At 45.8% G+C, this 17,527-nt stretch overlaps 1 protein-coding gene across 3 annotated transcripts in view; it reads left to right on the forward strand.

Moving 5' to 3' along the window:
* ITIH5 (inter-alpha-trypsin inhibitor heavy chain 5) overlaps positions 1–17,527 on the forward strand; it is a 63,949-nt gene that overhangs the window by 9,981 nt on the left and 36,441 nt on the right. For 2 of the 3 annotated variants that reach the window (XM_083401907.1, XM_083401906.1), the window contains exons 2-5: positions 4,529–4,573; positions 6,094–6,257; positions 11,029–11,130; positions 13,170–13,420. In XM_083401907.1, coding sequence (XP_083258033.1) covers positions 4,529–4,573; positions 6,094–6,257; positions 11,029–11,130; positions 13,170–13,420 — 562 coding nt within the window. Of the gene's footprint in view, positions 1–4,528; positions 4,574–6,093; positions 6,262–11,028; positions 11,131–13,169; positions 13,421–17,527 lie in introns of all 3 variants that reach the window. The other variant, XM_083401908.1, reaches the window with a different exon arrangement.

Here is a 17,527-nt window from a genome sequence, read left to right on the forward strand (position 1 = left end):
TTTTTGAAAACCACTTTTGGTTCCCAAACTGACCAGGTGTTTTCTCTGCAAGGAGGGAGGGGGTCAGGGAGCCTTCCCATTGTCTCAGGAATTGAGTAATCTGCATTTTAATGGGTGACAGACTATCAGGAAAGGCAATCAGGAAAGGCAATCAGATAACCTGGCAAACAGGAAAAACAACATTCAAATTTCTGTTTTAGACCACCTTTCTGTGATGTAGGTATGATGTATGGAGGGGTGGTCTTGAGCTCCAGGGCAGGGAATTTAAAATGTCTATATAAGGCCTTGTGCCCCATTGTTCTGGGTTCCTCCTCCCTCCTGCGTGTGGTGAGTGAGGACCCCATTGCAACAGATCAATAAAGATCAGGCTTACTAGCTGCTTTGCTTCTCAATATTCTCTGGTTGGCCTCTGTTATTTTCTCCTACCAATAGGGAACCTACGTAAGGACTCTATATGGGCTCTTGGATACCCCATAAGGGGAAAAGGGCAGATTTTGTTTACAACAGGGCCTCATCAAACCTAAATCCAGCCCTGGGAGTAGTGGACAATTGTTATAACTATTAAGGTAAAGGTAAAGGTATCCCTGCCCATACGGGCCAGTCGTGTCTGACTCTAGGGTTGTGCGCCCATCTCACTTAAGAGGCCAGGGGCCAGCGCTGTCCAGAGACACTTCCGGGTCACGTGGCTAGCGTGACGAAGCTGCTCTGGCGAGCCAGCACCAGCGCAGCACACGGAAACGCCACTTACCTTCCCGCTAGAAAGCAGTACCTATTTATCTACTTGCACCCGGGGGTGCTTTCGAACTGCTAGGTGGGCAGGAGCTGGGACCGAAAGACGGGAGCTCGCCCCGCCGCGGGGATTCGAACCGCCGACCATGCGATCGGCAAGTCCTAGGCACTGAGGTTTTACCCACAGCGCCACCCGCGTCCCTTGTTATAACTATTATTTATTAAATTTGTACACTGCCCTCCAGCCATAGATCTCCAGGACCTGGGAGACTAGGGTTCAAATCTGCACCTGGCCATGAAGCTCTCTGGGTGATCTTGGCCCAATCACTCATTCTCTGCCACAACAGGGTTGTGGTGAGGGTAAAACAGGAAGAGCTATGTACCCCTTCCCCTTGAGCTCCTTCGAGAAAAAAGAAAGGGCTATAAGTGCAACAAATAAATAAATAAATAAATATGAAAACATCTCAGAAACAACAGCTGTTCCAAGGCAGTCCCATGTATAACAGATCAGTGGGGTCTTATCTGTATTTTACCAGAGCATGGATTGCAGTAGCACGGCTGCAACGTGACTTACAAAATTCTAAAAGGTTCCCTGCGTAGCTGGCTCTGTGAGTGTGTGTGTGTGTGTACACTTTATGGGGATAGCTTGGCTTTGCGCCAAGGACCATGCATTCCTTAGCTGGACTGCTGCACGTTCCAGCATTCAAACCAGGACACAACCCGGCGATAACTTGGCAATACAATCACAATTCCATTTTCGCAGCTTTGTCCTGTGGATTTGTTTGCCTTCAAGCGCACGTGTGTGTGTATAAATATAAGGAGAACTTGACGGTTAAACAAGCAATCGCTCAGTACAAAACTGTCCATGACTGGAGCCATTTACCGTATTTTTTGCTCTATAAGACTCACTTTTTCCCTCCTAAAAAGTAAGGGGAAATGTGTGTGCGTCTTATGGAGCGAATGCAGGCTGCGCAGCTATCCCAGAAGCCAGAACAGCAAGAGGGATCGCTGCTTTCACTGCGCAGCGAATCCCTCTTGCTGTTCTGGCTTCTGGGATTCAGAATTTTTTTTTTCTTGTTTTCCTCCTCCAAAAACTAGGTGCGTCTTATGGTCTGGTGCATCTTATAGAGCGAAAAATACGGTTTTTCTCAGTTAAAATGATTTCTTTCCTTCACCAGGGATTGCCAATGACTCCATGTGGTATAAGAAATGGAGAAAGATTTGCGCTATTATGCTTTCTCCATGCCGTGCATAATTTATGCAAACTTCCATTGTGTTTCTTCTTACTCACTTTTTCTCTAAACTAAAAATTCTGAAATGGGGCAACCATCCCTTGCAGAGAAGTGCAAGAAATCTTCATTCCATAGTTCAGTTGGTAGAACATCAGACTCTGAATCTTGGGAGACTCAGCTTCATTAGAAATATATATAAAAGGTCCAGTAGCACCTTAGAGACCAACTAAGTTTGTTCTTGGTATAAGCTTTGGTGTGCATACACACTTCATCAGATACACTGAAACAGAAGTCACCAGACCCTTATATATAGTGGAAGGGTGGGGTGGGGTGGGGGTTTTCTCAGGAGGGTAGTAGGTGATTGACTCAATGGGTATGGAAAGCCTGCCAACGACTGTTAACAACTGCAATTAGTCCTACAGGAAAAAGCAAGGGATAGTATGCAGATGACCAAAAATAGCTTTAGTATATGTAAAGGCAAAAGGACCCCTGACCATTAGGTCCAGTCGCAAACGACTCCGGGGTTGCAGCGCTCATCTCGCTTCATTGGCTGAGGGAGCCGGCGTTCAGCTTCCGGGTCATGTGGCCAGCATGACTAAGCCACTTCTGGCGAACCAGAGCAGTGCACGGAAACGCTGTTTACCTTCCCACCGGAGCGGTACCTATTTATCTACTTGCACTTTGATGTGCTTTCAAACTGCTAGGTTGGCAAGATTAGCATATGTAATGAGACAAAAATCCAATATCTCTATTCAGACCAGGTCTCTCCATAGTTTTCAGTTTAGTGATAAGTTGTAATTCAGCAACGTCTCTTTCAAGTCTGTTTCTGAAATTCTTTTTGAATTCTGAAATCAGCTTCGTTAGGTTTGTGTTTCTAAAAAATGTGTTATATGACACCAGATGGTGCTGTGGAGTCCCATCTTTTGGCAATGTGATTTCCCATTATGAGGTTTACAACACATTTTTCTGAAACCATTTTTGTGTGTGTCTAGATCCAGCCGGGATTGTGGGTTCAAGTCCCACGTTGGCCAAAAAGATTCTTGCATTGCAGGCGGTTAGACTAGATGACTCTTGCGGCCCCTTCCAACGCTGTGCTTCTCTCCATCTCAGGCGGAGAGCTCTCTTTCTGCATGATACTTCCTTGGTGTGATCTCTTTTTTGGCCTGCCTTTTGGCCACCTTGTTAACATTCTTGATTTCCTTGCAACAAATCTTTCTTCAGCACCTGCTACATTGTTTTTTCTGAAAAGGAAACCACGATTGTGGGGACCTTACGTTTCTGTGGTTTTTCTTTATATAATAATATTTATTAGAGGTTTTATAGTTACAGGGAAAAAAGTATAAGAGAAAAAAAGAGACAATAAAAAATTAACAAACAATACATCAAAAATAGAAAGAAAAAGCAATACATCAAGACAACAAAAACATTTAAAAACACATCCAATTTCCATGTCTTTATCTTTCATTTACTTGTTTCCTCGACTTCCTTTTTTGTATTCTAGTTCAAATTAGCTGATTCAGCAAATCCTTTCCCTCTTTCTCAACTTTTTGTTCTATAATTAGTCTTAACACAATCTAACTTTAAATTTTCCACTTTATCCCATTAACAATCAGTTTTTGCTTAATTCTTTATAACATTTCTGCTAAAACCATATAACTTCATTCCAGTATTCTTCTAACATTCATTAATTTTGCACTATTTCTGTAAATATATAATTTTTTTCCAATCTTCTTCCATCGACTCTTCTCCCTGGTCTCGGATTCTACCAGTCATTTCCGCCATTTCCATGTAGTCCATCAGCTTCATCTGCCATTCTTCCCGGGTGGGTACTTTCCAATACTTTGTGATGAGTATTCTTGCTGCTGTTGTGGCATACATAAAAATGGTTCTATCCTTCCTTAGCACCAATTGGCCGACCATGCCCAGGAGAAAGGCCTCTGGTTTCTTCAAGAAGGTATATTTAAATACCTTTTTCATTTCGTTATATATCATTCCCCATAAGGTCTTAATCCTTACGTTTCTGGAAGTCCCGGAGGGTGAATGGGGCCGGCCTGAGTTTGGGACCCCCAGTAGGACACAGTTTCCTTAAGGTCCTTGCTGAGATTATGGATAGAGTTGAACCCGTGTCAAGCTCCATGCAGCATGGGGCCCCCTCTATCTGTACCTCTACATAAATTTTCTCTACGTTGGGGTGGGGCAACTGGTATACCTGGAAGTCCGTGAGCTCCGTTGAGTTGCCTTGGTGCGTTGGGCCCCGGGACCTGGGGCTCTTGGATTGGTCATCTGATGCCTGGCGTCGGGTGGGCCGAGCCCGACACACCCGGGCGATGTGTCCCGATTTTCTGCACTGCCTGCACTCTGCGTTGCGGAAACCTACAGACCAATCATACAGCTGCATTTTTCTAGGACCAATCAGACTGCTGCGTTCTGAATCCTATTGTTCTAGGACCAATCAGACTGCTGCATTTTGGATCCTATTGTTCTAGGACCAATCAGACTGCTGCATTTTGGATCCTATTCAACTCAGCACATAACAACAATGAATAACAGTGTCCCTACCTTTACAGGTTGCTCGAAGAGTCCCAAGGCATAACCGGTTTCTGCAGAGATTGGTAGGTTCACAGTGCTTACTATTTCCCTACAAAAAGCTGTTGTCTTTGCAAGAAAAGAAAGGATGAGTTTGCAAGTTTGTTTGCTTGTTTTGTTCCCAATATTTCTAGACTTCTTTTCACCGTAGAGGGTGACAAAACAGTTCACACAACAACCCATAGATCAACTCATCCATCAAAGTAATACGACGCTTAAAACAAACAAAAACTGCAGGTGAAAACATAAAGCGCAACTTAAGTCTCCTGCTGAAATGGAAAGGTCCTCATCAAGTATCTGATCTTGGCTGGGAGAGAGTTGCACAGAATTGGGGCCACAACAGCTCCTGGTAGAGATAAGCTGTACATCTAAACCATTGGTTGCAAGTAACAGAGACTCCCTCTGAGGATCTCAGTGATCGGGTAGGGAGATGAAGTCCTCAAGATGTCCTGGACTCATGTTGTTAACACTTGCAGATTAATACAAGAACCTTGAGCTTGGCTGGCAACCTGTGTGCAAGCTCTTAAGCACCGGAGTTACGAGCCAGCAATATTCTGTGTTGCAACAGCAGAGATCATTCAGTTGGTAACTTAAGGGTTAATCCTGTTAGTGTTAAACTCAACTAGCCAAGGGGGAAGATGGGTGGAGGTGTTGCTTAGCAACCAGGCAGCATGACACGAGGCACTCTGATTGACTGTTTAGTTCAGAAGGAGTTTCCTTCTCTATGCATCTACACCAGGAATCCCCAAACTTGGCCCGCAGATGTTTTGGGACTACAACTCCCATCATCCCTGACCACTGGTCCTGTTAGCTAGGGATGATGAGAGTTGTAGTCCCAAAACAGCTGGAGGGCCAAGTTTGGGGATGCCTGATCTACACAATCATGTGGGGAGACACCTGTACTACACATGAGGGTTTCAATATGTTTTTGGACTCCCACCAGCCCTTTCAGCATGGCCAGCGGAGCCAAGGGGGTTGTGTGATTTGTAGTCTTGCAAAACCTGGACCATCGCATGTTCCCCATCCCTGGCTTACTATTAAGAAAACCTCAAAGCAGTTAAAAAGAAGAAACTGGGGAGTGGAAGGAACACACATTACAACCATTTGAAAAAGTGCAATTACCAGAAGATGCACATTTGGAAATAATTACGAGCGATTATGCCACACCCACCGGGGGTAGCAGAACGTAAGAGGAGAAAGTTGGATATCCCCAGCAGTGTAGAAAACCAATTGCCCTTCTGCTCGTAGCGTTTTGAACCACCCATGCGGAATCAATGATCTTGAGGAACGCGCCACGTCCTGGCTTCACCTTTCGTGAATGACTTGCAACTGCTAAGCTGAGCTCCCCGCCTTTCACAAACTTCCATTCACACCCAAGGAGACTCCACCACTCCTTTGCCTATGGGCCTTTCATGCAGGGATTTGCTTGGCAGTCAGTTATGAATGAAAGCTGTTTGTACTCAAAGCTCAGAGAGCTGAAATGGATTGCTGGAGGTGCACTGACACGTTGCGATGCCGCTAAGGAATGGCTGCTCTCTTCCAACAGGAGACCAAGCCCCGGATGTCTGAATTCTCGGTGAGATCCACAATCATTTCTCGCTATGCATTTACGACCGTCTCCTGCACTTTGGTGAACAGCGGCTCGGAGCCCCGGGAAGGCCAGTTTGAGATGCAGATACCCATCACGGCCTTCATCTCCAATTTTACCATGTAGGTGAGAGGTTTTGCTGAGCTAGGTACTGTATTTTTCGCTCTATAAGACGCACCAGACCATAAGACGCACCTAGTTTTTGGAGGAGGAAAACAAGAAAAAAAAAAATCTGAATCCCAGAAGCCAGAACAGCAAGAGGGATTGCCGCGCAGTGAAAGCAGCTATCCCTCTTGCTGTTCTGGCTTCTGGGATAGCTGCGCAGCCTGCATTCGCTTCATAAGACGCACACAGGAAAAAGTGAGTCTTATAGAGCAAAAAATACGGTACCTATGGCTAGGAATGGAGGGATTCACTTTGCATTTAAAGACAAGCCTAACATATTTCCACTTTCTGAAAAGATAATACACCCTCCACACCCCAAAAACCCCCCCAGCACACCAAATTTCTGGAATTTGATCTCGCAATAGAATGTAGGGATACCTTTTCATATACAGCGGTACCTCTGTTTACGAACTTAATCCATTTCGGAAGTCCGTTCTTAAACCGAAACCGTTCTTAAACCAAGGCGTGCGTTCCCTAATGAGGCCTCCTGCTGCCGGTGCCCTTCCACCATTCAGATTCTGTTCTTGGACCAGGGTAAAGTTCGCAAACCGAGACACTATTTCTAGTTTTGCAGAGTTTGTAAACAGAATCATTCTTAAACATGACTGTTCTTAAGCCAAGGCACCACTGTACATCATGGTGAGATGTAGTGCATTTGGGTATTCCAGCATTTATATAAACCAGTTTTCCCCAAAGTTTTTTCTGGGTCACTGCTCTCTTGATTCCATAAACTCATCCCTAGTGCCCCCTGTTGTATAGTCGTTTAGTCGTGTCAGACTCTTCGTGACCCCATGGACCAGAGCACGCCAGGCACTCCTGTCTTCCACTGCCTCCCTCAGTTTGCTCAAACTCATGTTGGTAGCTTCGAGAACACTGTCCAACCATCTCGTCCTCTGTCGTTCCCTTCTCCTTGCGCCCTCAATCTTTCCCAACATCAGGGTCTTTTCCAGGGAGTCTTCTCTTCTCATGAGGTGGCCAAAGTATTGGAGCCTTAGCTTCACTATCTGTCCTTCCAGTGAGCACTCAGGGCTGCTTTCCTTCAGAATAGATCGGTTTGATCTTCTTGCAGTCCATGGGACTCTTAAGAGTCTCCTCCAGCACCATAATTCAAAAGCATCAATTCTTCAGCAATCAACCTTCTTTATGGTCCAGCTCTCACTTCCATACATCACTACTGGGAAAACCATAGCTTTAACTATACGGGCCTTTGTTGGCAAGGTGATGTCTCTGCTTTTTAAGAGCCCCCTACCTGATAAATAGGGGACGCGATATAAATATAAATATAATTTATAAATATAAATATAAATTATATATATATATATATATATATATATATATATATATATATAAAATATAAATAAAATATAAATAGGGGACGATAGGGGACGCGGGTGGCGCTGTGGGTTAAAGCCTCAGCGCCTAGGACTTGCCGATCGAAAGGTCGGCGGTTCGAATCCCCATGGCGGGGTGCGCTCCCGTCGTTTGGTCCCAGCGCCTGCCAACCTAGCAGTTCGAAAGCACTCCCGGGTGCAAGTAGATAAATAGGGACCGCTTACTAGCGGGAAGGTAAACGGCGTTTCCGTGTGCGGCTCTGGCTCGCCAGACCCGGAAGTGTCTCTGGACAGCGCTGGCCCCCGGCCTCTTGAGTGAGATGGGTGCACAACCCTAGAGTCTGTCAAGACTGGCCTGTACGGGCAGGGGTACCTTTACCTTTTACCCGATAAAAAAATGTTATTCAGAATAGCAGTTTGCATGATCCGCTTAGGACGATAACACAATAATATTCAAACCGGTAATAATTAATTGCACATCTTATAAAAAAACCCCAACAGTTTGTCTTTACTCCTGATGGTGCAATTTTCTACTGCCTCTCATGACACATAGATGCCAGCAATATTCAGAATCCGATACAAACTATTTAGTGTACTTAATTCATCAAAACTGATGAACATGATGTATTGATACCTGCTTTTCAAAGTTTGATAGTCAAGCACACCTCCAACATCTGCCTGGTACCCCATTGCTTTTTTTGCACCCCTCCCAGGTTATCCCACGGCCTCCCCCCAGCCCAATTTGGGAACTCCTGCCAGAAGTAGTCATATAACGTCATTCAAAAATACTCACTGTACTTAAATAACCAATTTTCCCAATGAGAGTAGATTTTGACGAGCGTTTTGTATGAAGGCTGGAATGCCCAGGTGTAAATGTGACCACTTAGGTACATGGCCGTGTGGCCTACTTTGCAGAAACAGTCCTTTATTTGACGGTGAAGAACCTTAAGTGGGGGAAAGCTGGGGTGGGGAGAGTTTGAAATTGCCCCTCAATAGCAGCCGAAGAAGGCACACAGGTCAACTGGTCACAGCCGATCCTCACAATGGTGAGATGCGATGCATCTGGGAATTCCAGCCTTCCTATAAAAACAGTCATAAAAATCTCCTTTCTGGTGGAAAAAATATTTCAGATTTTTTAAAATGACAGTTTTATAAGAAGGCTGGAATGCTGCAGTGCTTCTCACCACCACAAGGAAAGCTGTGGCTGGCAGAATCCACTTGACCCTACGCCCCTTCGTGCTAACATTCTCTCCCCCCCCCCATTTTTTATTGGTTTCCCAAATTTACAACAAGCGCACATATATATTTTTTGCAATATTAAAAGGAAAAAAACAAACAGACATATAGACACCTATCTGTTGAGAGCCCAATTTAGTTTTCATTGTTAAATGACTTCCTTGAATCCCCCCTAACTGAGTTTCCATAGATCTCATTGTAGCAGTTTTCCAATACAGTGGTACCTCGGGTTACATACGCTTCAGGTTACAGACTCTGCTAACCCAGAAATAGTGCTTCAGGTTAAGAACTTTGCTTCAGGATGAAAACAGAAATCGGGCTCGGGCTCTGGCAGCCGGAGGCCCCATTAGCTAAAGTGGTGCTTCAGGTTAAGAACAGTTTCAGGTTAAGTGCAGACCTCTGGAATGAATTAAGTACTTAACCTGAGGTACCACTGTATCCACTTTCTAATAAAATTAACTTAATCAAGTTGCTATCTTTCTTTCTCATAATATTTTCAGTCCAAAATGTTATACAATTCAACACATTTTACTCCTAGGCCAATTTGGTACTTACAAATAATTTTACTTGCGTGGCTATTCCTGCCCCCTCCCACAGATGGAGTAAATAAAGACACCGGACACCAGAATTTAGGTTAATGGGCGAAAAATGGCCACAACTTTATTGATTACAGGTAAGAGCGGTATTGGCTTTAGGCATTGGCCCTAACAGACTATCCGGTCTAACCGGGAAGGGTTAAGCACCAACAGGGGGAGCCCCCAAGATGCACATCCCTGGGCGCTCCCCAAGGGGTTACTGCTCGGGAGCGCGCTTTAGGCCCTAGCCTCCGTAGGTTTCGGACGAGGCGACGCCCCCCCCAGAGTCCTTTAACGAACTACCCTTCACGACTTGGGGGAGGTGATGGCGTTCCTCCCCCCCCAGCCTCATTTGCATAACAAATACCCCTGCCAATGCCTAACCGCCAAAACCAAGGAGTTGTGACGTTTGCTACGAGGTAGGCGAAAAACCAAGTGGCTTCAAAATTCAGCCAATTAGCCAAATGGAAAAACTCCTACCAGGCCCCTTGCGGCAACCAGCCGAAGCCCATAGCAAAGTCCGATGCAAACCCTAGAGGGTGGGTGGGAAAACGCAGCTGATGCAAAGAGGGAAAAGGGGCGAGCCAGGGCTGCCCCGACCTTAAGTGCCCCTTTGGCGGCCCGCCCCTACCGCCAGCCGATTGGCTGGCGCCGCAGGATATGAATAATAATGGGAATCCCTGATTCCCGCGGGGCTGGCCCCAGCCCCGCGAGAGTGTGGGCGTGAGCCCGCAACCCCCCCCCCCGAGTTCGGGAGTGGCTTTACGTTATATTGGAATATCTAGCTAAATAGTCCTTAAATTTCTTCCAATCTTCTTGATGTATCTCCTCTTTCTGATTGCGGATTCTCCCAGTCAGGTCGGCCAGTTCCAGAAAGTCCATCATCTTCATCTGCCATTCCTCCACTGTTGGTATTTCTTGCAATTTCCAGTTTTTAGCCAACAAAATTCTTGCTGCAGTTGTGGCATACAAAAACAATCTAACATCTTTTCTAGGCAATTCCAATCCTACTATTCCAAGTAGAAAGGCTTCTGGTTTTTTAATAAATGTATACAGTGGTGCCTCGCAAGACGAAATTAATTTATTCCGCGAGTTTTTTCGTAGAGCGAGTTTTTTCGTCTTGCGAAGCACCACGGCGGGGAGGGGTGGGGAGAAGCAGGGCAGCTGCCGCAGCCGGTCCTTGGACTCACCCGCGCCTTGTGGACACCGCGCGATGCAGCTGCTGGAGGGCGGCGGGGCTCAGGAGCGCGACTCCGGCTGCAACGCTGGCTGCTGGCAGCAACAGCTCCTGAGGGGAGTGCGTGAGGGCGGTGGGCAGCGGCGCGAGGCAGCCGGAAGGTCGGAAGGTCGGCCGGAAGGTGGGAGGGAGCCGGAGGAGCGGGGAAGCAAGCGTGCGACCGTCGCCATGACAGGAGAGGCAGGGCTGTTTCGTCTAGCGAAGCAAGCCCTCAGAAAAATCCGTCTTGCGAAGCACCTCAGAAAACGAAAAACCCTTTCGTCTAGCGAGTTTTTCGTCTTCCGAGGCATTCGTCTTGCGGGGTACCACTGTATTTCAACAACTAATATTCTCTCTTTCGTGGCTCCAGGGTCATCGGTGACAGGGTTTACCACGGGGAAGTAATCGGAAAGGACCAGAAGCACGGGGGCATGGACAGAAAGAACAGATACTCGAGACCCACAGACAACGGGTAGGTATTGCATAGAGAGGGGTAGACCTCCTGCCGTTGGATCTGTTCCAGGTCTTACATGGGGACTCGACCCATCTTATCTGGTCTCTGGGCAGATTTCTAAGGGGAAATCCTGGCAAATTCATGTGGAAATGCAAAGGTGAAAAAGGGGGTGGATCATTACTTACAAGGCAATGCAAGGATTTCACTCTTTCCATTTCTTAAAAAAAACAAACCTGCTTCAAAGCTTCAGAAACCACCCAGCTGTTTGCAGTTTGGAGTGGCTTGCCTATGAGACTTCTTGTCACTATGCCTCAATGAAAACCTTCAAGGCAGGATTCAGGCACATTCCAGCCTGTCAATATCCTTATTAAATGGTGGTACGCAGAATTGGACGCAGGACTCCAGGTGGGGTCTGACCAAGGCAGAGTTGAGCGGTACGATTGCTTCCCTTGATCTGGGCACTATACTTCTGTTGACACAGCCTAGAATAGCCTTAGCGCTGGTCCATCTACTCAGTATTGTCTACACTGACTGGCAGCAGCTCTCCGTGGATTTCAGACGGGAAATTCCCAGCCTGACCTGTAGATGTCAGGGATTAAACCCGAGACCTTCTGCATGCGAAATAAGTAGGAATGGATTTAGGAGAGGACATATTATTTAGTTATTATCCTTCCTTGCTCACATGAGTGAGATCAGCAGAGTACCATCCTTTGCAGCTTTAAACTCGGAAGCTAAAACAAGGCTAATAATAATAATAATAATAATAATAATAATAATTAATACCCCGCCCATCTGGCTGGGTTTCCCCAGCTACTTCTATTGGGATGGCTCCCAATAGAATATTAACATGATAAAAGGTCAAACATTAAAAACTTCCCTAAACAGGGCTGCCTTCAGATACTTTCTAAAACTTAGGTAGTTGTTTATTTCCTTGACATCTGCTGGGAGGGCGTTCCACAGAGCAGGCGCCACTACTGAGAAGGCCCTCTGCCTGATTTAACCTTCTAGAAACAATAACCCAGGCTATTTTATGGCAAACTAGATTTCCCCTGTTATTATCCCTTTTCTCCCCCTTAAAAATAACCAAAGAGAAAATGTTTTGTGAAGAAATAAAAGTAGTATTTACTTACATAAGCTAGGTCTTGAAGCAGCAGCAAAATGACGGCAGGTTTATGATTACCATCTAACTAAAAAAAGGTAAAGTTAAAGGACCCCTGACAGTTAAGTTCAGTCGCAGACGACTCTGGGGTTGCGGCGTTCATCTCGCTTTACAGGCAGAGGGAGCCGGCGTTTGTCTGCAGACAGTTTTTCTGGGTCATGTGGCCAGCATGACTAAGCTGCTTCTGGTGCAACAGAACACCAACACCAGAGCAGCGCATGGAAACACCATTTACCTTCCCGCCAGAGCGGTACCTATTTATCTACTTGCACTTTTTGGCGTGCTTTCAAATGGCTAGGTTGGCAGGAGCTGGGACAGAGCAATGGGAGCTTACTCCGTCACGGGGATTTGAACAGCCGACCTTCTAATCGGCAAGCCCAAGAGGCTTAGTGGTTTAGACCACAGCGCCATCCGCGTCTCCACCGTCTAAGTTACAAAAGTACAAAATCTGTGTTGAAAATGGTGTCTGAGCTGCAGGGCTCAGGCCTGCACATGTGGTCAGCTTGGAGGCATGAGGAAGAAAAAAAGAGATGCCTGGGCAGGAAGGAAGGATGTAGTGTTACAGCTTCCTGCCACGGCAGACAAAGGAAGTGATGTCACAGTTCCCTCTAGGAAATTTTACAGGAAAGCTCTGTGAGCTTTAGCCCTTCATGTGCCTATCTGGCAAAATATGAATTGTTGGTCTGACCGCAATGAAGGCCCACAAAACAGATGCTGTACCATTGAACTGTGGCTGCTTTGATGGCTACCGCCTCCTCCTGGCTTTTGAGACTTATATTAACCAAAGTAGTCTCCTTTCTGCCCTATTGCATCTGTGGGGGATGAGGTGCTAAGTATATGAAAATATGCGCCCTATTGAAACCCACACGCTAACTGCACCTTTGAATTCTCCTGGTAGGGAACACAGAGTTGAGACATTCAAAGCCTCCGGAACAATTCCCCGGAAAACGGAAGCCGTCTTCCTGCTGCACTATGAGGAGCTTTTGCAGAGACGGTTGGGGAAGTATCAGTACACAGTCAGCATCCGGCCTCAGCAGCTGGTAGGGAAGTTACGGGTGGAGGTGAACATCCTTGAAAATTCGGGCATCGTCTCTCTGGAAGTCCTTCCTCTCCAAAACAGCAAGAGCAGGAGCAATGGGAGCAGCGAAGGTGAGTAGAACTTAACACGGGGGCAAGGAACGCTTCTCAGCAGTGGTGTAGCGTGGGGGGTGCAGGGGGGGCCGGCCGCACCGGGCGCAACATCTGGGGGGGGGGCGCGCTCGCAGCTCTCTGCCCCTACCTGGCTCACTCACTCTCTCTCACTGCAGTGCTGGCTGTGCGAATCCGATCCGAGCCGCCGGGTCGCCACCCACTGTGGAGGGGAGGGTGCCAGGCATGCGGTGCGGTGCGGAGAGAGAGCGAGGGACTATCTGGGGGAGGGTCAGTGCAGCGGGGGGGCACAAATTACTTGCCTTGCCCCGGGTGCTGACAACCCACACTACGCCACTGCTTCTCAGCCAAGTATGCTGGGCCCAGGGGTAACCCGAGCAACACAGTCCAGGCCCGGTCCCAAATCCAAGGGTTCCGCGCGGAGTCAGTCCGACAGGGCCAAGACAGGAAACCAGGCAGGTTCTGGCAAACTTAGGATCTCAGGCAGGTTCTGGCAAACAGTAATGTTGCTCCCGCAACCTGGGGCAGGGTCCGACAGCCTTTTATCTTTGTTGGGGTAATGACTAGTCCTGATCCCTGGTGACTCACCTCACTGTCTCACCCAAAGGCGAGCACTCCTCCTGCGAGTAATAATAATAATAATAATAATAACAATAATAATAGTAATAATAATTTATTATTTATACCCCGCCCATCTGGCTGAGTTTCCCCAGACACTCTGGGTGGCTCCCAATCAAGTATTAAAAACAATATAGCATTAAATATTAAAAACTTCCCTGAACAGGGCTGCCTTCAGATGTACTTTAAAGATAGGATAGCTACTTATTTCCTTCACATCTGAAGGGAGGGTGTTCCACAGTGTGGGCGCCACTACCGAGAAGGCCCTCTGTCTGGTTCCCTGTAACCTCACATCTTGCAATGAGGGAACCGCCAGAAGGCCCTCGTCGCTGGATCTCAGTGTGCGGGCTGAACAAATAAATCAGAAATGGGTGCAGAAATTTGTGGAACTGAATCTAAGTTTGAAAGAAGAAAACCCCCTGAGAGAAACCAAAACTGACCAATTAGAATTGGGAAGTTTTTAATGTTTGATATTTTACTGTGTTTTATATATCCTGTAAGCTGCCAAGAGTGGCTGGGGAAACTCAGCCAGATGGGTGGGGTATAAATATTATTATTATTATTATTATTATTATTATTATTATTTACTCTCGAGCACTGCCAACCTCACAGGGTTGTTGCGAGGTTCGAGTGCGGAGAGTGGGGAGATTCATGTCACCCTGTCGTAGGATGGGATGGAAACGTAAACAGAGAAATAAAATACTTTTCGGCATCTGAGAACGATTCTCCCTGACTCCTGATCTCCTCCTAGGAACGTGCTTATTTTAAGCAAATTGTTTTTTTCCATCTGGCTGTGCCAAATCGCATAGGAAGTCCAGCTGCTCTACAGTGATGGAAATCCCCCTGTTTGCCAAAAGCAGTAGCCAGCAGGAGACGCAGAGGCATTCTGCCACTCCTCTGTGTTTCCCTGTCCATAGTTTTTATTGTTCCTTTATACACTGGCAGCTCTGCGGGAAAGGATGCGGACGCTGTCGCTTAGCCTAGCAAACACCGTGCTAAATTAGCAAGGCTGTCTTGCTAAACGACCCAAGGTGGGGATTGAACCTGTGTCGTGTGCCAACGTTCAGATTTCAAGAACAGCAGCATGTTTCTGTTGCAAGAAATTCGGTGGCATTAAACTAGCCGACGGTCTTTTCCAAGATCCCATCCTCACTTCTTGCTGTCTTGGAGTCAAACAAGATGTTTATATGGCAGATGGGTGTAATCGTCTCTTTGCTGCAGCCGCCTTCACAATGGAAAACAACTGTGGGTGATTATGATCTAGAGAAACCAACAAAAAAATCCCTTTCCCTCCAGTCATTTCCCATTCAAAATCCCACTCTTAAACTTCCTTTCCATGCATTGGAAAAGGGCTGTGATCTTCCTCTGGAGACAGAAGGCAGTCTTCAGTTCGGCTTGTAAGATGCTCAGATGGACTCAGGACTCAGTTATACAGCTGCAAATGAATGTTTGTTTCCCCCCAATAAATTTTTATTATTTTCTTTACACATTCATTCTTACAATACATTAATCAACATATAATCCTTTTGCTCTGTCCAAACTTGCGACTTCCCTCCAGCTGGTATCCCTTATCAAATCCAGTCACGTGTTTTAACTTTTTACATCTTGTCTATCTACATTGTAGGAATTACTTCAATCTTGCTAGTGTTTTTAGGTTTTTACAATTATCCTTTAAATATACAATAAATTTACTCCAATTTTCCTGGAATCTCTGATCGTTCTGATCCCGAATCCTGCCAGTCAGTTTGGCTAACTCCGCATAGTCCATCATTTTCGTCTGCCACTCTGCAATAGTAGGAACTTCTTGTGATTTCCAGTTTTAGGCCACAAAGTCCTTGCAGCAGCTGTGGCATACATGAATAACCTTTGATCTTTTGTCTTAATCTCCTTTCCCTTCAGGCCAAGCAAAAAAGCCTCTGGCTTTTTAGGGAAAGTATATTTTAATATTTTCTTAAGTTCATTGTAAACCGACTCCCAAAATGTCTTTACTTTATCACAAGTACATATATAATGAAGCAAATGCAATATTTAAGTGCATTAGACAAATGTGACACTAGATGGCGATGGTGAGCTTATGGCAAATTCGATATATTTTTCAAAACGCTTTTTTGAAAAAAAAGATTTTCACAGCGTTTTTTTATATGTGTCTAGATTCAACCCCTGTCTCTGGATACAGGGATGGGAGTAAATTTGACTCCATTCTCATTTAAAGGTGGACCTGTCTAATTTGAACATGTGAACCGAAACACAACTGTCCTTCAAAATTCACACTTTGCCGAATTTAAAATGCAGTTCACCAGCCAAACAGTATGCACAAAAAGTCACACGCTGGGTTTAATTGTTCATGAAATTTGCATATATATTGGTTAAGGCAGCGGTTCTCAACCTGTGTGTGGGTCCCCAGATGATGTTGGACTACAACTCCCATCATTCCTGAGCTCTGGCCTTGCTGGCTAGGAATGATGGGAGTTGTAGTCCAACAACATCTGGGGACCCAAAGGTTGAGAAACACTGGGTTAAGGGGACATGCAGACATGCATTGTTTTAGGGGAAATTGCTTTGCAAAAATGTATATAAAAATTGCATACAAAACTGTGTCACACAGTTGTGTATTACGGAAAATTCACCTTTAAATGCTCGTGGATTGTTACGAGGGTTTTAAGAAGTGAATGGAAATGTTATGGAGAACCAAACTTAAGAATGGAAACTGAGAGAAACCAGAATTGAGGGGTTCACTCGTGTCAATGCCCCTCCACGGTGAACTCCTTCTCCATTCATGAAAAAGGGCTCCTGTAGTCTTCCTCTGCAGATAGTAATTCTGTTGCCTTCATGAACCTTCCCTGATGGACCTTTAAATTAAGACCCACCTTACTTGCTTTTACATCAGTGCTACTTAGGGCCACTGTGGTGTAGTGGTTAAGAGCGGTGGACTCGTAATCTGGGGAACCGGGTTCGCTTCCCTGCTCCTCCACATGCAGCTGCTGGGTGACCTTGGGCCAGTCACACTTCTCTGAAGTCTCTCAGCCTCACTCACCTCACAGAGTGTTTGTTGTGGGGGAGGAAGGGAAAGGAGGTTGTTAGCCGCTTTGAGACTCCTTCGGGTAGTGATAAAGCGGGGTATCAAATCCAAACTCTTCTCTTCTTCTTCATCATCAATTGTACACACACGTCCCGGAAACCCTCTATTAATTAGGGATAGAAAAATGCTACGTCTTGAACAAGAAGAGGAATAAATAATAATAATAATAATTTTTTATTTATACTCTGCCCTTCCCGGTTCAGAAAACCAGGCTCAGGGCGGCTAACAACAAATTTAAAACACTTAATTCATGCAACAAAAAACAGTATAAAATGTGAATAACAATAAATTCAGAATTCAAAAATAATTTTAGGGGGGAAATCCATCCAATAAACATTAGATGATCACCAGGGCTAGTTGGCTAAATTAGTCCTATTTGGTCCAGCGAGGAGACCAGGGGAGAATTAGCT

Source organism: Podarcis tiliguerta (genome assembly GCF_965153285.1).
Source record: "Podarcis tiliguerta genome assembly, chromosome: 10".
NCBI lineage: Eukaryota > Metazoa > Chordata > Lepidosauria > Squamata > Lacertidae > Podarcis > Podarcis tiliguerta.